We start from the raw sequence: 21,466 nt of genomic DNA on the forward strand, positions 1-21,466 counted from the left end.
CAGTAGAGATATGCTCTGCTGACTCAGGAACGAACTGGGCTGAGAGAATCCAACTTGGAATACAGTCCTGGCGCTAAAATAGAAACAGAAAAATCTCGGTGTGGAGGCTCGACTCCGCGCCATTGGAAACCGCGGTTTGGATCTCCCGCCGTCCAGCGGCCGGCGCCTCCACAGCGGCTCAGCAAGGAGAGACGCGACCGCCGAGCTCTGGGAACGGGAGTAGTTCCCGCGCCATCGGAAACCGCGGTCTGGATTTCCCGCCGTCCGGCGGCCAGCGGCTCGGCAAGGAGAGACGCGACTGCCGAGCTCTGGGAACGGGAGTCTCCGAACGGAGTCGGAAACGCGACGGACAGGGAGGAAGGCTGACTGGTGGCGAGGTGAGCGAGGAACTGACTCCCTACCGCAGTTTGACTTCAGCGGAGGTTTTTCTGGGCGCGGGCAGTCCTGTAAGAGCAGGGCACGGTGGCAACTGCAGCCGCACACTTCCCTCTCGGACGGGATTGGTGAAAGGTGCCTAGCCGGAGGGACGCTGCTCGCGGACTCCCTAGGCTGGCCTAACCCAGATCCCAGAGCCTGACGGTGGCCCGGAGGAGCGACCGACTCCTGCGTAGGCTGCCTCCTCCGCAACTCCCTGGGGCGCAGCGGTGAGCGGGAACAACTAGCCAGCGCAATTTGATCAAGCTGTGGCTGACAGGCAGGGAAGCCGGGCCTCCTGTGTAAGATTACATTTTATAAGGAACAGAAAATATGGGGAAGGGAAGCAACAAAAAAGGCTCCTCGACCCCCAATCTTGAGAATCAGGCAATGGTGGACACTGCACCAATATACATTAAGCGCCATTTAGAAAGCCTCATAGACCAATTCAGGAATGAAGTTATCAATGACCTGAAGCTAGAAGTATGCAGAATAGTTAGAGAAATGCTAAGCACCACCCAGGAAAAAGCAGATGGTGGAATGGAAGAACAGAAAAAGAGGGGAGAATTGCTTGATGGAGAAAACAGAGAAAGCATTGAGTATGTGAAGCAGGTGCAAAGGGACTATCAAGAAATTAAGAAGTCTACCCAAGACTGGCATAACAGCTTGAAAGAAACTAAGGACAGACTATCTGAATTGGAGGGCAGACTTGAAACATGGGAGAATGAAATGAAAAACTTCTTAAAAATAACAAAGAAACACACAGCAATAATACAAAGACAAGAAGATGACAAGAGGAGCCATAACTTAAGGATTAAGAACATAAAAGAAGAAGTAGGGACACAAACAAGTGAACTACAAAAGCTACTCACAGAAATAATCCAGGAGAATTTTCCTAATTTAGCAAAAGGTAAAGATACTCAAATGTATGAGGCATACAGGACCCCAGCTACCTACAACCCTAACAGAGAAACACCCAGGCATATAATAATAAAAATTCCAGAAATTCAATACAAGAACAGAATATTAAAAGCTGTAAGAGACAAAAAACAGATCACTTACAAGGGAAGACCCATCAGAATTACAGCAGATTTCTCTTCACAAACCATCAAATCACGAAGAGCATGGGGAGAAATAATTCAAGCTTTGAAAGATAATAATCTACAGCCAAGATTGAGATATCCTGCACAACTGTCCCTGGAAATTGATGGAAAAACGAGGTGCTTCCAGGATAAAGAGGAACTGGGGGAATTTGCAACCACCAATTCAACCCTACAGAAAGTATTGCAGGATATTCTAAAAAAAGAAAAATACAAAGAACCCAGAAATAGGGGCGGGGAGGCCACAACGAATGGAGCAGAGAACAAAATGAAGAAGACAAACTGACAGCTACTGACAGAAAAAGAGCTCAACAGAAATGAGACAGAAGACTGGATGATAGGAACAGCTTTTTTTGGAGAAAATGACATCTTAATAGGTAATGCTGATTTAGTACCATCTTGTTTTGAAGTCTCATCTAGCTTTTGTTCTTCTGTCTCCAATGGTCTAAACAGGTTGTATCTTATTGGATTTTGTTATGTACGATAGTATAAGAAAAAACCTTTTAAAGACAAGGAGATTATACAGAGACCATTGTTCATTTTCTGTTAGTCGATTCTAAATACTCTATAATGCTGTCATTCTCTTAAATGGATTTACATTGTTTTGATATACTTAATGCTACAGTATATGAAGTTGTACTCAAGGACTTCAGGGAGGGAGTCAATACGGTAGCTATTTTTGGGTCAGGATTAGCTGGTGGTGAAACACTATTCTGCTTAAATGGTTATGTTTTGATCTGCCCTGTTTCGCTGTTATGCCCTCCTTTTTCTCAATCTCCACTCCATTATTTACTTTTTTATTTTTATCCATTTAATTAAAGGGAAAAATATAGCAGGATATAATATAGTAACCCACTTTGACTTTCTATTATCTCGATTTGAAGCCCTGCATTACTCTCACCATCTTGTTTTTGACTGAGGTTCCTATATTCTGTTTTGCTGGATAGTATCAGGTTCGAAAGTTTAGACATCAGCTGAGAAGATAATGAGATTCATTATAACGCCCATTCTCGTTGACCTTTATCTACTTTTGAAGACCTACAATATCTCCAATGTTTTGGTTTTGTCGGTTTTATTCTTTACGGTTTTGTTCAATTGTATTACAACTAATGATATAGGCAATTCTATTAGAAATAGTGGGAGGCATTATGGTAACCATTGTTGATCACCTTGTATTATGTTTTTATATTATCTATTATGTCCACCCTTTTGACTTGACCGATTCTGTTCTGTTATGTCACATTTGGTTTTACTCTCTTCCAAAAAAAGCAACAAGAACCGTGGGAGCAATGAAACCCAAAATGTGTAATAGTCACTGTACAAAAGAGAGGAAAAGAAAGTGCTCTAAACTATATAACTGCATGTATATTTAAGTGTATAAGGTAGAAAATGATATCACAGAGTTTTATTGGATCATTGAACAGAACTGTTTGCAGTATCATTGTTGGAATGTCCACTCTACAAGCTTTAATTTTGTGACTTAAACAATTATTTCTAAGATGGCAATATGTAATCCATTAACTAGTGATTTCCTACTGCGCATTTTTTTTTATTCTGTAAATCTGTATAACTTGTACCCCTTCACTGTTTTTTTTTTCTTTCTTTTCTTTTCTCCTTAAATAAAAATTTAAAAAAAAAAATTAAGACATTTAAACAGTTTGGTGAAGATGGTGGATAGATAGGGGCAGATTGTGGAGGCTCCCTGAGACAGTTAACTTAGATGCCGAGATAACACAGCGTGGGGAGCCCCTCAACCCAGGAAGAAACTAAGATGAGAAGAGCGAGTCAACCACGCAGTCCCAGTGTTACTATTGAAACAGCTAAGATTCAGTGCTCCTGCTGCAGTGCCCAAACTTGAAAGGCCGCAACTCATTGAGCCGCCCAAATTCCCTCAGCTTCGACGCACTGGAACTGCAGTCGCACTGAAGTCAGGTTAGCGAGTCTAACGGAGAACGGAGCTGGCAAGGGATCTGCATTGACTTGCGGTGAGTGCCAAGAATAAAACCCTTCCACGGAAAAGGGGAAAACATTTAAGAATTGGGAAGGACTCGCTTCCGGGAGAACATGGCGGACAGATAACAGCTACTACAGAGGCTCTCTGAAAGGCTCGGCTCAGAAGTCAGGAAGGGTGCGGAGTAAGGAGACATAAGCAGGTGGAGATATGCTCTGCTGACTCAGGAACGAACTGGGCTGAGAGAAACCAACTTGGAATGCAGTCCTGGTGCTAAAACAGGAACAGAAAAGCCTCAGTGTGGAGGCTGGAGCCTGCGCCATTGGAAGCCGCGATTTGGGTTTCCCGCCGCGTGGCGAATACCTCTACATCGGCTCGGCAAGGAGAGAGACGCACGGAAGCTCTGAGAACAGCAATCTGCGAACGGAGTCGAAAACAGGGCGGGCAGGGAGGCATGCACTGACTTGTGGTGAGGTGAGTGAGAGAAACTGACACTCTACCACAGTTTGACTCCAGCGGAGGACATTCTGGGCCTGGGCAGGTCCTCGCGAGCAGGGCTTGGTGGCGATTGCAGCCACACATTCCCCTCTCAGGCAGGGTTGGTGAAAAGTGCCTGGCCTGCATGACGCTGCTGGCGGAGACCCAGTAGGCTGGCACAACCAAGATCCCAGAGCCTGACAGTGGCCGGGAGGGGCAGGCCTCGCGTAGGCTGCCTGGTCTAGAACTTCCTGATGTGCTGTGGCGGGCGAGAACACCTAACCAGCGCAATTTGATCAGGCTGTGGCTGACAGGAAGAGAAGCTGGGCCTCTTATATAAGCTTGCATATATAAGGAACAGAGAATATGGGAAGAGGCAGCAACAAGAAAGGCTCCTCGGCCCCCAATTCTGAGAAACAGGTAATAGCGGACACCACACCAATAGACATAAAGCGCCATATAGAGAGCCTCATAGATCAGTTCAGGAATGAAGTTATCAATGACCTGAAGCTAGAAGTATGCAGAATAGTTAGAGAAATGCTAAGCGCCACCCAAGAAAAAACAGATGGTGGAATGGAAGAACAGAAAAAGAGGGGAGAATTGTTTGATGGAGAAAACAGAGAAAGCATAGAATACGTGAAGCAGGTTCAAAGGGACTACCAAGAAACTAAGAAGTCTATCCAAGACTGGCATAACAGCTTGAAAGAAACTAAGGACAGACTAGCTGAATTGGAGGGCAGATTTGTAATATGGGAGAATGAAATGAAAAACTTCTTAAAAATAACAAAGAAACAAACAGCAATAATACAAAGACAAGAAGATGATAAGAGGATCCATAACTTAAGGATTAAGAACATAAAAGAAGAAGTAGGGACACAAACAAATGAACTACAAAAGCTACTCACAGAAATAATCCAGGAGAATTTTCCTAATTTAGCAAAAGGTAAAGATACTCAGATGTATGAGGCATACAGGACCCCAGCTACCTACAACCCAAACAGAGCAACACCCAGGCATATAATAATAAAAATTCCAGAAATCCAATAAAAGAACAGAATATTAAAAGCTGTCAGAGACAAGAAAGAGACCTCTTACAAGGAAACACCCATCAGAATTACAGCAGATTTTTCTGCACAAACCATCAAATCACGAAGAGCGTGGGGGGAAATAATTCAAGCTTTGAAAGACAATAATCTCCAGCCAAGATTGAATTATCCTGCACAACTGTCCCTGGAAATTGATGGAAAAACAAGGTGCTTCCAGGATAAAGAGGAACTGGGGGAATTTGCAACCACCAATTCAACTCTACAGAGAGTTTTGCAGGATATTCTAAAAAAAGAAAAATACAAAGAATCCAGAAATAGTGGCGGGGAGGCCACAACGAATGGAGCAGAGAACAAAATGAAGAAGACAAACTGACAGCTACTGACAGAAAAAGAGCTCAACAGAAATAAGGCAGAGAAGATTGGATGATAGGAACAGCTATTTTGGAGAAAATGACATCTTAATAGGTAATACTGATTTAGTATCATCTTGTTTTGAAGTCTCATCAAGCTTTTGTTCTTCTGTCTCCATTGGTCTAAATAGGTTGTATCTTATTGGATTTTATTATGGAGGATAGTATAAGCAAAAACCTTTTAAACACAAGGAGATTATACAGAAACCATTGTTCATTTTCTATTAGTCGATTCTAAATACTCTGTAATGCTGTCATTCTCTTAAACGGTTTTACGTTGTTTTGATATATTTAATGCTACAGTATACGAAGTTGTACTCAAGGATTTCAAGGAAAGAGACAATATGGTAACTACTTTTAGGTCAGGATTATCTGATGGTGAAACACTATTCTGCTTAAATGGTTATGTTTTGATCTGCACTGCTTTGCTGTTATGCCCTCTTTTATCTCAATCTCAACTCCATTATTTACTTTTTTATTCTTATCCTTTTAATTAAGGGAAAAATATATAAAAATAGCAGGATATATTATAGTAACCCACTTTGACTTTCCATTATCTCAATTTAAAGCCCTGTATTACTCTCACCATCTTGTTTTTGACTGATGTTCCCCTATTCTGTTTTGCTGGATAGTATCAGGTTCGAAAGTTTAGGCATCAGCTGTGAAGATAATGAGATTCATTATAACGCCCATTCTCGTTGACTTTTATCTACTTTTGAAGACCTACAGTGTCTCCAATGCTTTGGTTTTGTCGGTTTTATTCTTTACTGTTTTATTCAATCGTATTATAACTAATGATATAGGCAATTCTATTAGAGATAGCGGGAGGCATTATGGTAACCATTGTTGATCACCTTGTATTATGTTTTTACATTATCTATTATGTCCACCCTTTTGACTTGACCGAGTCTGTTCTGTTATGTCACATTTCTCTACTCTCTTCCAAAAATAATAAGAACCGTGGGAGCAATGAAACCCAAAATATGTAATAGTCATTGTACAAAAGAGAGGAAAAGAAAGTGCTCTAAACTATATAACTGCATGTATATTTAAGTGTACAAGATAGGAAATGATATCACAGAGTTTTATTGGATCATTGAACAGAACTGTTTGCAGTATCATTGTTGGAATGTCCACTTTACAAGCTTTAATTTTGTGACTTGAACAATTATTTCTAAGATGACAATATGTAATCTATTAACTAGTGATTTCCTACTGTTTATTTTTTTTTCTGTAAATCTGTATAACTTGTACCCTTTCTCTGCTTTTTTTTTCTATTCTCCTTAAATAAAATTAAAAAAAAAAAAGAAACTAAAGATAGATTATCCAAACTGGAGGACAGGTTTGCAATTTGGAATCATGAAAGGAAAAATTTCTTAAAAATAACAAGGAAACAGGCAGTAATAATACAAAGGCTAGAAGATGACAAAAGGATCTATAACTTAAGAATAAAGAATGTGAATGAAGAAGCAGAGGTATAAACAAAGGAACTACAAAGGCCATTCACAGAAATAAGGAAAAATTTCCTAACATAGGAAAAGGAAATGATATGCAGATGTATGAGGCATACAGAACTCCAACCACCTACAACCAAAACAGAGCTACACCCAGGCATATAATAATCAAGAGCCCAGAAATTCAATGTAAGAACAGAATATTAAAAGCTGTCAGAGACAAGAAACAGATTACCTATAAAGGAAAACCCATCAAAGTCACGGCAGACTTCTCAACACAGACCATCCAATCAAGAAGAGCTTGGAGCGAAGTATTCCAAGCCCTGGAAGAAAATAACCTCCAGAGGCTATGGCCCCTCCAAGGGAGAACCACCAGTGGCTCCTGAGATCCACGCCATGTTGGAACTTAGGATGCTGGGAAACCAAGCAAGCAGCTCCCATCCCTGGTAAGCGGCTGTAGTGTGGTAGACTGCAGCCGCCTCTGGGGAAGAACCACCAGTGTCTCCTGAGATCCGCGACATGTTGGAACTTAGGACCCTGGGAAACCAAGCAAGCAGCTTGCCTTCCTGGTAAGCAGCTGTGGTGTGGCAGGCTGCAGCTCCTCCAGTGAGAAAATCACCAGTGTCTTCTGCGATCTGCAACATGTTGGAATTTAGGATGCTGGGAAACCAAGCAAGCAGCTTTCCTCCTGGTAAGTGGCTGTGGTGTGGTAAGCTGTGGCCCCTCCAGGGGGAGAACCACCAGCATCTCCTGAAATCTGTGCCATGTTGGAACTTACGATGCTGGGAAACTGAGCAACCAGCCTGCCTGCCTGCTAAGCAATAGTGAGTCTACTGGTACACAGGCTGAGAGTCAATCATCCCACTTCCCCTACCCTCTTCCTTCTGCCCCCCGTTAGCAAATGGGAACCAGAGATCTGAGCATCTCTTGGGAGGTTGACCATAGCAAATAAGAGGGATTTCCTTCTACCATCTCTTTAAGGCAAATATTTTTGTACTGTTTTGCTTTATTCTGATTAATAGTACTGCTCTATTCAGTATTCTGTTTTGGTAAGTTCTATAATGTTCTGTATTTCATTTTACTTTGATATACATAATTGAAAGTACAACTATTGTGAAAATTAAAAAAAATACAAGAGCTAATTGAAAAAAAAAAAAGAAAATACCTTCCAGCCCAGATTGATGTATCCTGCAAAACAGTCTCTAGAAATTGGAGAGACAAGATGCTTCCAAGACAAGAGGAACTGGTGGAATTCACAACCACCAATCCAACTCTATGGAGAGTACTGCAGGACATTCTAGAGAGAGAGAAAAGTACCAGGATTCCAGGAACAGTGGCAGAGAGGCCCTAATGAATGAAACAGTAAGTGGAATGAAGAAGACAAGCAGACAACTAATGGCAGAAAAAGAGCTCAACAGAAATGAGACAGAGAAGGTTGGTTAAAATCTAATATAGATGGCCTTGATACACTAAATTAAAAAAAAAAAAAGAACCACACATGGAGTAGATCAGGAGGTAGGGTCCACTGAGATGCTATTTATAGAGAATATAATTAACATGAAAAAGGGTACATGGACTGAAAATCAAATATGAGAAAACAATGCTCTATGTGGCAGAGAACCAGAGAGTCATAGGGGCAACTAGACCAGTATTTGTGGATATATTGGAGAGATGGGCTTTAATAGGTAAAGGAATACAATTAGAGATCAAGTCCAGGAGGGAGAAGGTTCAGAACCACTTAGGTAAATAGCAGGTCTCCCCCTAATCCAAAAACTGAGGGTGTTGGTGAGACCCAAAAATGCACAGTGCACCCTGGGGGAGTGAAAGGGGAGGAATAGTCTTAAAAAGGATGGCAGAAGATATTGTTAATAGTGTATCAGGATTTAAACCCACATTACTTGCACTGCTCTGCTTAGATAGATTTTATTCTGTCCCAGTTTGTCTATTTGCACTAGATATGAGGGCACAGACAGCTACCCCCAAAATATCAGGATATAGCACAGCAGTCATCTTTAATTTCCTATTAACTTAATCTGAGCCTTGTATAACTTTTACTGTTTTCTCAAACAAAGACTGGTCTTTGTTTGACTATTTGGTATCAACAGATTTTATTCAAAACTGTCATGATTGACAGTATTAAGCCTGAGAGTATAGGCAACTGCACTGAAGATGACAAGATTCACTATGATACCCATTCTGGTTTGATTACCACCTGCTTTTGAAGTTTTACACTATCTACAAAGTTGTGTTTTTTATTAACACTGTTATGTACTGCTATATTCAATTACACTATGTCTGATGATATAGCCAATTCTATTGAGGATAACAAGAGACAACATAGTAACCATGATAGAACTGCCTGTACAGCGGTTTTATGTCTTTCACATTCCATGTGTTTATAGGAATATGTTTTGTTTTGTTTTGCTTCTCCCTCTAATATAGAAAGGATAGAAATACATGTTAAGACTCATGCATGTGTAGACCCTATGAACAGTTTCCGAGAACTGAACAGTTTCCGAGAACTGATCGTATAACACATGATGAAATGAACAAATACTTTGAAGAAAAAGACACTACAGTACCCAGTGCTGATCCCATAGTGTCATGATGTAAAATCTAGCAATACTATTATTCTTGGTTCAGAGTGATTTCAGTCTGCTCTGGTTTGTTTAATCTCAACATAAATGAAGATATGGACAACTGCATGTATAAGTGTATAAGACTGATAACCGTATTAATAGGTTTTGTTTGATAGTTGAACTGTTTGCAGTCTTGCTGTCTGAATCCCCACTTTGTGTTTCACTTTTGTACCCTGAACAACTATTTGTAAAACGACAATACGTAATCATCAACTAGTGATTTCTTAGTTTTTCATTGAAAGTATGTATTATTTCTACGCGTTTTCTGTTTTGCTTATTTTCTTTAAATACAAATTTTTAAAAAAGACATTTAAACAAAAGTCTTCTAGGGTGGGGGGAGATTATTGGACAAGACTCCAATTGATGAGTAAGAAACAGGTGCCTGGTAACATTAACCAGTTCTTGTTCACTGATGACTCCAGTTGAGGGGTAAGAAAGCAGCTGCCTGGTAACATTAGCCAGCGATCTCTAGAGCCTTATGAGACACCCCAATAAAGGTTATTAAAATACATTATTGTGATATGGTCACACTGGTTATAGTCAAAAGATTAAGTTTTCTGGACAATAAGGTTTTGATTTAAAAGATGCTCTGATACAAAGGTTTTCATGTTGCTATGACAACTGTTACTAACCTCATGGCATATTAAAACGCACGAAATGTATTCATGCCACCAGATGCACAAGTCTTCCAAAATGTAAAACAGATTGTTTATGGTGACACTTTTCTTTCAGACAATTGCCTTTAACAAGAACTTATTTGATGTGTGTTACGTATGCACCTATATATTTAGATGCCTAGACATTACACAGTCCAGAAAATGTCACAAATTTCTTCAATGATAGCCCATTAAAGGTCAACCTATTAGGTACAAGTTTCTTACATATTAGATAGAGATGACCGAGTAAAGAAGTTATACTGTCATGATTGTCATGCTACAACATAAAGCTTTTGATTGAAAATTTTCATGTAAAATTATGTAACTGTTATATATTAACATTCTATAGGGATTCAAATTCTAGAACATCTGTGGTTAAAAATAATAGTTTATTTTGTATTTCAAGGAAACCTCTCTTCTGTATGTTCAACAACTGAGGTTTGGAGACCCAAAAATCAGAAAGATAAATGGGCTAGTATTTTGGCCCTGGCCCATTGAGATCACTGAGGACCCCAGACACAAGTGAAACTTAAAAAATATTCTACTACTCTGGAAGTTATAAGAACTCCTGACCAAGAAGACTGTGGGACCACAGAGGAAGGAAATTAACAGTGTATATTGTGCCTAAGGAGAGTCATGAGGAGAGAAAAGTCTTCCAAACTTTCACAAAAAGTAACTAGGTCAGCAATGGCTATAACTCTTCCAGATGGTTGAAAATGAGAGGCGCTATGCATGGTTCCAAGGTAAATCCTGAGGAGATTAACTGATCTTTTTTTTTTTTTTGGTCTTTTTCATTTTTATCGGTACCAGGAATCCAACTCACGACTGCCTGCTTGCAAGGCAGGCACTTATGCTGCTGAGCTAAATCCCCAGCCCCTAGATTAACTGATCTTGATAGCAAAAAATTAATTTTAATTAACACTATGACTTGGTCTTGAACATCAGTGGAAAAGTATAACCACAACAAAAAAACCATATGCAGAGTCCTCCAAACAAGTTTTTCCAACCTCAGCTGACCACCCATTGATTTTACCTACAAACAGAAAAGGCTGAGATGTTGGGAGCAGCTGAGCTGGAGATCGTTCACAAGTACCTGAGCTGAGAGCACAGAGCACCTGAGGTGAGCAAGTGTTTCAGCCGCAAGAACACAGGTGATAGGTGAGTTAGTTGTTAGAGGGTTTCACCTGGCAGCAAGGTGCCACATGTATAAACACACACACTGTAGTCATTGAGCATTTCTTCTTCCAGCCAGAAAGGAGGCTCTACCTTACCTCCCTTCTAGCACTCTGCAACCTGTCTTCATCTCTTTATGCACCACCGTCTGCATTCCAGGGAAGTTCAAGAGCTGTGCTGCATGCGGCACTGCCAGTGAGGTACAGCACTGCCACAGCAAGACAATAGGATTAATGCTTGAACTAGAAACCACTGTTTGGTGCTGGAGACACCCCTCCCACGCCAGCACAAGGCTCTGAAAATCGAAGTGGGAATGTGTATGTGGCTCTTAAACACTGTATCTAGCAGGGCTACAGTGCGACTCTGCAGCAGATTGCTTGCCCAGCACTTGTGAGGCTGCCTTCCATCCCAAGCACTGTGGTGAGGGTGGGGCTAATAACTCAGTAATAGATTGTTCTTATTCTTGACCTACACTTTAGAACTGTGTTGTATAGTGGGGAACATGTTGGGGTGAGGGGAGCTTCCCTGGTGCTTCTCAGCGCATCCACAAAAGGGAAGAGAACTTGCCACACACATCTGCATCAAAGGCCTGTAGGAAAGAAGGGACAGATGATTCAGATCTCATTATCTTCAGAGATAAAGGTCTGAGCCAACCAGGTTACGATGGCTGACAATCCGAGGGTAAAAGGATGGGGTGGGGAAGAGACGCGGAGTCCACCACAGCCCCCAGCAATCACAATCCGGGGAGCCACCCAGTCACATTGATTTCCTCTCTACTCTTTGTATGTAGCTTTTGCATCTGCCACTTTATTATCACACAGCAGCTCACTATCCATACATGGTCCACTGCCACAGCTGGGTTGCCAACTGACGATGTGGCACAGGCATCTCCATCTCTGAAAGGTCCTCTGGTCAATCTCACACATACTGAAGCCTGACGGCCCATGGCTGTCCCAAATCCTCCATGTCATTCTCCAGTCCAAAAAGGACAAATAAGGGTTAAAGGGCAACCTCAGAAAACTGAGTGAGATGCAGAGACTTCCTAGCATCCAGAGGAGCCTGGGACTGCATGCCCCATGGACCAGCAGGACTGGGCACCTTTCCAGGGCTTGCACCCCTGCCATCCTGATGCTGGTAACCTGCGTTAGGAAGGAAGAACCAGCCAGTGTTCAGAATAAAATGTAGCTTTATTACAGCATAGGAAACTACAAGCCATTGGGGTGGAGAGCGCCACACAGGCCCGTAAAGGGACAGGGAGAAGGAGAGTGTAAACATCTTGGTAATAAAATCTCGAACCACAGCACAATCATTGAAATTTGTCTTACGATGTTTGTTCAGCTAGAGTAAACAAAACAAGTCACTTGAATTGTCAAAAGAACAGCAATTTTACACAAGGAAAGCAAATACACCAAGCCAAGGAAGGATAGCACTCAGATACACAGCATGGGGTGCTGCTGGGAGGAGCCCGGGGAGGGGTAGTCGCTAGGTCCTGGGCTACCGTCTATTCCTGGTGCTTCACATGCTCAAATGCTCCCTTCAGATGTCTGACGAGTTCAAGCCCACAGCCCTGTGGTGAAGCTCTGAGATGACAGCTGGCATCTTAGAAACACAAGTTGTCTTAACCTTCTGGTAGGAATGAGGAACAGGGTATGAGTCCCTTTGGGGAAACCTGAACACTTAACACAGGTTGGTTGGCAAACAGGAAAACATTTTCCTGACTCAGTAGCCAGACTGCTACTGAACCCACACCTGCTAAGTAAAAATGTTACTTACAAAGCAAATGCACATGAGCACATCAAATAGAGGACCTTATGCTGCAGGCTGGGCAGAGGGCAAGGTCGATAGGAATGTGAGCCTCTGGCCCAGAGACAGAGCTTAGAATGCCAAAAGCATAGAAGAGGAGGGGATAATCTGGATACAAAAGTTTAAAATGATGTTTATAACAACAAGTGTCTTTTGGTCACTCATATCCCAGAAGCAATGGTGCCACTGTACACAAGCAGGGCAAGCGAGGGGTGGGTAGGGACGGGACGCGGCCTGGCCGGCGTACTTCTTGTTTCACGTCTGTCCCCAGACAGCAGGAAGGCCGGGCATCAACATACTACAAGGGGTTCCCGGCTCCGGCTCCGATTCTTACAGGACAACTTTAATTATGTCTCTTGTCCAATAGATTTGTCCCTGGCATCTCTTCCCAAGACAGAGCTTCTCAGCAGTCACACACACACCCACAACATGGCGGCATAGGGCCAGGCCTGAAAATCTGGGCCCATTCACATTCCTTTGAAGACACTTATTTTAAACCACACTTCACTGTGCATTCTTTAAATGCAAAAATAAAAATAAAAGAAATGAACTGGGCAAGAGCTTACACACTGCGCCTGTGTGGCTCCTCTGCAACCTGCCAGCTCTGACTGGTGCTTTCTGTGTTCACTGCCCACACCCCAAGTTACCTAGCTCTGAGTTAGACTGGTGCCCTGCCTGCCTCTTTGTGTGGCAGGTCAGTGAAGGAGTCTTCTCATTTTCATATAGTTTTTCAAAAAGTCAAGTTTCCTAATGCATGGAAATTGTGTACAAGTCACACTTCATGGTCCGTGAGTGAAGGACTACTGGAACACAGGCATGCTCACTGTTGAGCAGTACCTGCGGCAGAGAAGGTGCAGCCCACAAAGCCTGTATGGCTTGCATCCTGCCTCTAAGAGCTGCACTGCAGACTGGGCTGCAGCTTGCCCTGCTCCCCCAGGATGAACACCCCACAACCCATACAGACATCTCTCACAAGCAGGCACAGAGACACAAGCCAGGTTAGAACTGCATTCCTGCCCCCAAGTTGTCATTCCTCAGAAATGGACAATCTAAGTTTGGGTTTGAATCAAAAGATTCATGCAAAGATACCTAACAAGGAATATCGGCGACTAGGTCTGCTGCTAAGCTCAATCACAAAGTCATTTTATTCCCACTAAAACTGAAACCACTGCAGATGCAGAGCAGGGGCGCACAGCAGGGGCCTCTCAGCTTCAAATCCAGTGCACAGCCACACCTAGCCCTGGACAGGCAATGGGACGACCAGAGAGGAAAAAAGAGAAAAGAGGAGAAAGGGGGGGGGGGGGTCAATGGAATTACCAAGAAACCCCATTAATGCTAGGACTAAGACATCCAATGACCTTTCTGAGGCAGTCAGTCCTTCACAGCCTTTGACACTGTTCCAAGGGAAGCAAAAGGTATGTACAGGGGAAGGCAGGGGAAGAACAACAGAAACAGCACCAGTTAAAAGAGAAGACTCACTCTCGAGAATAAAGAAGGAACCATCTAGATTTCAGTATAAACTTGATAATCATTCACTTCCCTATTATTACATTTAGGAAATTCACTACTGTGGAAAGAGAAAGGGAGGAGTAAGAAAAGGGCTATCCTAGGACACCAGCAGGAGATCCCTGGGCTGATGCTTCCACATGCAGGGGCAGAGCTGCCTGTGAAGCAGCACCTGCAGCCTTGTGAGGCTGCTCTGGAGCTGCTGGACAGCTGCAGGACATGGGGCGAGGACCTCACACTACACACTACCATCCCCCCAAGAGAAAGGTGCTCACATGTTCTCCGTCCTTGAACTCTGTCTCTACAGTGTCAATGGACCACATGTATGGAGCAGGCGAGCACCTTTTCACTCCTCATGTACAAAGGAAGAACCAGGCAGAGGCTGCCCTTGCTGTGAGGACCCTGGACCCCACAGTTTTGAGGAACACGGACAGCTGTGAGTGAGGGCGTCTTTTCCCACTAGGGTATGCGCCTCACTCAGCTATCTCCTCCAAGGCTGTGCAGCGTGTAGCCACTTGGCACCGGCTCCCCAGGCAGAGGGGCCATCCGGGTGAACACTGGCACGGGAGGCGGCGTCACGGTGTCACGGAGTCAGGAAGGCAGGGGGTCATCTTGCGAAGCTTGCCAACTCGTTGCCCTCCTTTTCTCTGACCAGCTACGGGTAAGGCTACTCATATTCCAGGAACTGTTTGTGGTAGAACAGCAGATACCTGAGGAAGCAGAGACAAGTTTCAGTCTAATTCCACTTCGAGACTGCTTGCACTGGGCACAGATGTGGAGGGGGGTGGGGCTCTGCATACATGTGACCTCTTGGTTCATGGTTTTGGTCTTCCTATGTTCGAAGAGGAGAGAGTTCCACAGTGGCTAAGTGAAACTAACCCACCTGCCTATGCCCTCCTGCAAGGAGTCACTGTGGCCTAACCCCATGGAGCACACCCTGCTATTGCCTCTCCTAGCCAGTGCTGGCATGGGATCTACTGATTACTGGGACTACTAAGACAGGTACAGCCCCCATGCCCTCACTGCCCTCCAACATGTGTCCTTTTTGTTAAAACCGAGTGAAGGGTCAGGGTTGGGGGTGGGGGTGTTGGACCCAACTTAGAACTTTCTTGTCCAAATTCTCAAGCCATGGGTCCTGCTGCCCATTAGAGCTCAGCGTCTACTGACACCCATGAGGAGCAGGGGGCAATCCCCTTGGCCCTGGTAGGGTAACAGTTCTCTATGTCCCAGCAAAGATCTGGATAAAGAACTGATGTGCTTAGGGGATGGGGAGCGGCTTGGTGGTAAAGCACTCTCAGGCAAGAGCCCCTAACATCACACAAAAAAGAACTGACGTGCTCAGTTCCCAGCCAGGTTAAGACAAACAATGACTCCCTTGGTCCCTGAGTTAAAAGATAGCAACAAGAGCACTTCTGGTCAGGGATAAACCTCATTAACAAGCTAGTGCTCTATCTAGAACACGTCTTATTACTTCACACTTAAGGTGAGCACTCTGAGTGGATACAAAGGAGTGGAGCTGTTGCTAAGGTTTTCCTCCAGTCCCACGTCTGCTTGAGACGCACCCTTCGCTATCCAGCACGTCCTTGATGCTGGCCTTGGTGATGATGGCATCATCGCATTTGAACCACTGGTCTTTGTGCTGCCGGATGAAACTGGTGTAGTGACCACTCTCCAAGGTCCCTTGATGGTTAACAACAGCAAACAGAGAGTATCTGGTGTGGAGGAAGAAGCAGGAAAGGACAGCTGACTGACACCATCAAAATCATCCAAGCAGGAAGGGCTGCCAACTGACCAATCCAACACCCAGGAAGCTACAGTGTGCAGTGTGCAGGGCACTAGGGCAGGAAGCTGGGCATGGCTCACTCTGTTCCCTTCCAGGTCCAGTGGCTCCTGGTACCACACATACTTGGTGCAAGCGGTGGTAATCATTAGTGGCAGAGGTGATAGTTCCCCTTTCATACAAGGCAATCACAGATGGAACATGATGACATTAAACACAGTGATGGAAGCAGAGATTTCTGGACAAAACCTCACTCACAGCAGAGGGTTGGACAGAGATGAGCTCCCACTGGGAGAGACAGTTAAGAGGGTGCTAGATTATCTGGGTAGGACTTTTGCCTCAACCAAGGGCAATAGGATGCCTGTCACAAAGCAGGTCAGTGGTCATGAGACTTAAGAATGCTGCTGGTGCTATTGCTATCTGTGTTGATCCTCCAGGGCAGGTTGACCCCTTAAGCCCCACCCAGGATTTCGCAGCCACCCACACCACAAGCCCCACATACTTGTTGTCATTATTGAGACTGTCTGTGGGCTGCTGGTACTGCCCATTCATCCTGCTTTCTTTGCTGTAACAAATAGCAATGGAACTCAGAATTAGTTAGAATTCACCCAGAGACCCAAGGCTCTAATGATTACCGCCACTATGCAGACACTGTGTAAGGAAATACTTTATATGCTCTGCTGTTCTTCCAATAACTCTATTTTAGACAGAAATGATCCCCATGTTTTGATAAGAAACACGAGGCTTGGGCTGGAGAGTAAAGCCCTGTAGGAGGACAGACTGGCCACGGCTCTGGGCCTCACCGTGTCCCCCACCCTATGTCACGGGTGCCTCAGCAGCTTCTGAGCCAGCTCTGTGAAGGTGTTTTGTTGTAAACACCATAGGGTGAATGTATTCCTCCTTCCAAGGTGGAGGATGAGTTAAATCCACTCAAAATCTTCAAAAAGAACAAAGATTCCTACTGTTTCTTCCATTACCAGTGCCTCTGGTACAATGGGCAGAGAGGCTGTGCTGGAAATGAGAAGTTCCAAGCTTTAATAACTTTATGCACTGCAAATATTAGTAGAAGACATTAAGGGCTCAGTGACTCTGTAAGACCTCTGAGACTATTCTTTCAGCCAGTTTCACTAGCTTCCTGGACATGTAAAGTCAAGGTTAGGTGGGCTTACTTCCCAGGGGTGGGCTGATAACCCAGAGTTTAAATTCCGATGATCAGATTAGACAGTCACCTGTGAATCACAGGGACAGGGCCACCATGGGAAAAGACACTGTGAAGAGATCAATAACAGATAATGTACTTGAGATGGTGCAACAGGTTGAAATTTGGCCCCTAAAAATGTTTGCATCTCAATCCTAAAACGGTCTTTGCAGATGTCAGAATGTTGAGGAATGATCTTGTTGGATTATCTGGGTGGGCCCTAAATTTAATGACAACTACTTGACACAGACACAGGCTCCAGAGGAGGCCCTGAGACCAGTTAGGGTACTGTGGCCACAAAAAAGATCTGGCGCCAACAGAAGCTGGAAGAGGCGAGGAACAGGACTCTGCCTGGACCCTCAAAGTTGAGTTCTCTCAACACCTCCACTTCAGATTTCTGGCCTCTATGACTGTGAGAAAATAAGCTTCTATTTTAAGCCAATACATGTGTGGACAGCTGCCAGAGAAATAAACACATTAGTAAGCAGCATGCTCTCTTGGAGGGTTAAATTTTAAGGGATCTATGATAATGAAGATTTAAAAAACAGGAAAATGAAATTTATAACTTCAACTATGTTTATCTGTATTTTGGTACCAGGGATCGAACTTACCACCTCATACTTGCCAGGCAGGCACTTACACTGCTGAGCTAAATCCCTGGCCCCTGTTTATCTATATTTTAAAATCCATTCCCATCAGCTGAAACACTGACTTCTCAGTGATCTCATCCAGATGAGAGTCTACATTTAAAAGCTGATAAAAGATTGTTACAAAGGCCAGGCATGCTGGTGAATGCCTGTAATCCCAGCAGCCAGGAGCTTGAGGCAGAAGAACTGCTGAGCTTGAGGCTAGTCTGGGCCACAAATTGAACTCGAGGCCAGCCTTAAGACACAGCAAGATCCTGTCTCTAAATACATAAATAATTGAAATTAAAAAAAAAAGATTTCTAGAGAAAAATTCAAAGCATGAGCTATCTAAGGAAAACCAACGCACTCAAATGTGTCTTGGGTTAAGATCAAGACAATTAATGAGACTTTGGACAGTGAGTTTTATATCACCAGGTAGGCCTGCCTCATCCTAGAAATATGGTTCTGGGTCAAGGCTGGCCTGGGATATCCCTTACCCCCAGATATAGGCTGGAAGCAGCGCTCTCCTACCTGGAGGCCATGAAGGGTGTCATGTCCAGTTCCAGGGGAAAAGATACGTATGTGGTGATCTTCCGCCTCAGTTTGGCTGAGTGCTCAAACCGCTAGACACCGAGGAGGGAACAGAAAGAAGCCTGAGCAACAGCTCACAAGGATAAAACAGTGTTTCCATGAGTGCTTCTCTGAGTTTCTTGTTTTTTTTTTTTTTTAATTTCTTTTTGGCCACATCTAGAGCCTACAGATGCAACACAATATTAATCTACATAAATTTGATTTATGGGGTTCAAGTCAAAGTCTTGACAGGGGCACAGAACACAAACTTCATAGCAGAACTCAGGAACGTGCTCACAATATACCCATGATCTGTGAAAGAAAAATAAAAGTACTATTCTTTCACCAAAAAAGGCATTCCTCAGATGAAATCAGAGGCCACCAAATCCAGCTATCAAGCTAGGAAATCTTTTTAAAAAGCATTTAAAGTGATATTAAGCTAAAGAACATGCCACAGAGATGATACTTGGCTCCCCAACCTTCCAGAGTTCACACTCTAACCTTCCTAGAAAAAGTCTGCAAAATCCTGAACTAGATCATGATGCTAAGGATCTTTAAGTAAAACAGAAAACTTGGGGAAGAGGAAAATTTGGGAAGTAACAAATCCTTCAAAAGCACTTATTCTGGAAATGGCTCACATTCTATACTCATCAGGAAGCACTTTTTGAAGGGGGGCAGTTAGCACCATACACACCTCTCAGTGACAGAGACAAAAGAAGGTATGAGCATGTCCACACCAACTCTGACGCTGCCTCGAGTCACTGGCTAGCTGCAGCTGGTAAGGTTGTTCTATGGACCACACACTGGGACCACCATGGAGCTTGCTTTCTGGAAGACTTACTTTGAGGTGAAAGCAGGCCACGATGGGCAGCTTCTTCATGGTGAGCTGCTTGGTGGACTCCTGGTAGCTATGGCAACCACTGCACTTGATCTTGGCACTGCTCCCTAAGTGCTCTGGTCTGGTAAATCTACGGGCATTTAAAAATCCAGACTTTAGGTAAACAAGATGGGAAAGGTAAGGGTCAGGATAAAAGAGGACAGGGACATTTTATCACTTCTTGGGTTAATTTCCCTACTAAAAAACACATGCCCATGGTCAGTTTCATAATCAAAAAATGAAAAACTATTTTCTTTAACAAATACTTATCTTGTGCATTTTGTTTAACCAAAAGATCTAAGAAAATGATAGTAAGTTCCCAGCTGCTATGTGCTAGCATTTCAATTTGTCTCAGAACAATGGAAACTTTACATTTACACAGAAACTCTATGCTAATGTTTACAACTGTCTTACCCAGTACTGATTAAAAAAAAAAAACAAAAAAAAACAAAAAAAAACTCTTACAGAATAGTCAACAACTAGAAACAACCCAAATCACATATAGTAGGTGAATGTTTTTGCACAAAGTGTGGTTCACCATCCCATAGAATACCCACTAGAAATCAAAAGAAATGAACTCCACAGCATCTTGGCCTTAAGATGGGTGGGAAAAGTCAATCTCCACAGGTTGTGTGTTTCATAATTTCAGTTACAAGACATTCTGACACGTGTAGTTTATAGAAAGCAGTTCTCCATTGCTATAGTGAGGCAGAGGCAGGGATAGTGGGGGTGCGGGTAGTTGAACCTAGGAGAGACCCTGTGGGGACAGAGATGCTGTGCCTCCTAATGGCGTCACTGTCAGCACCCTGGCTGTGGCATGCACCTCTGTATTGCAGGGTGGCATCACTGGGAAGCTGAGTATAAGAAACACATGAGATTTGTGTATCTTACGAATGCATGGGAACCTACAATGACCTCAACATAAAGGTTTAATGTTTAAAAATTTAGATGTGTAGAAAAATGGTAATTCTCTAGCAGTGATCAGAGATTGTCATAGGAAGGCTGTGTTAGGTAAGTCAGCAAGCACTTTTGGCTCAGGTGGTAGCTACTGAAGATAAACTACAAAACAAACATTATCATATGGTACATGCCCAAATTTGAAATTTAAAAACAAGTCTTGCCACAACCAGCTATGTAAAGACATTGCTTAATCACTGGAAATGCTGCCATCTCCCCCAGGGTAGGAAAAGGGCTCTTCTGACCAAAGGCAACCTGCCTGATGACTGCTTTGTGTCAAGTCTCAACAGGACATAAAGCAGGACCCTTTGCTTGTAAGCTGGAGATGGTCACAATCACTGTCCTCGCAGCCTCCTGGGGCTGCCACAGCAGCTGCCTGTACAGGTTAAGTCTATGAGGTACAGTCACTGTTACCAAACTCATTTTACTGAAATTGATGACTAAACTGAATCATAAAGACTCCCTTGGAAAATGTTTTTGGTTGTTTCTTTGCTTCTTTCCCAAACTAAAACTTTAAAGCCCCATTTATTATCTGGGCCTAGTAGTGCAACAAAACTGGTGAATTTAAAAATGCTGCATGTGCAACTCTGGTCCTGACTATGCAGTAAGATAAACAAGGAAAAATTTGCAACTCTTTCAAGTAGAATTTCCACTTGGCAGGGGCTCTTCTGTAGTGACTCTTATTAATGCAAGCGACAGTGTCCTAACCCTTACTACTTGTCTAAATCAAAGACATTGTAAAAGAACAAATTAAAAAATGTCAGTGAAGACCACCACATGTGAATCAGTCACTTGCAGACAATGCCACACACACAGGGACTCAGACCAT

At 43.3% G+C, this 21,466-nt stretch overlaps 1 protein-coding gene across 1 annotated transcript in view; it reads right to left on the bottom strand.

Moving 5' to 3' along the window:
* Positions 1-12,488: 12,488 nt before the first annotated feature.
* Usp22 (ubiquitin specific peptidase 22) overlaps positions 12,489-21,466 on the bottom strand; it is a 32,364-nt gene continuing 23,386 nt past the window's right edge. Inside the window, exons 9-13 of the mRNA XM_003465887.5 lie at positions 19,645-19,771; positions 18,765-18,856; positions 16,912-16,974; positions 16,192-16,341; positions 12,489-15,339 (exon numbers count right to left, since the gene is read on the bottom strand). Of these exons, the coding sequence (XP_003465935.1) occupies positions 15,297-15,339; positions 16,192-16,341; positions 16,912-16,974; positions 18,765-18,856; positions 19,645-19,771 (475 nt within the window). The 3' untranslated portion in view covers positions 12,489-15,296. The remainder of the gene's footprint in view (positions 15,340-16,191; positions 16,342-16,911; positions 16,975-18,764; positions 18,857-19,644; positions 19,772-21,466) is intronic.

This window comes from Cavia porcellus, unplaced genomic scaffold (assembly GCF_034190915.1).
Source record: "Cavia porcellus strain 051 isolate PalLab524CR breed Dunkin Hartley unplaced genomic scaffold, mCavPor4.1 scaffold_32, whole genome shotgun sequence".
In the NCBI taxonomy this organism is placed as follows: Eukaryota; Metazoa; Chordata; class Mammalia; order Rodentia; family Caviidae; genus Cavia; species Cavia porcellus.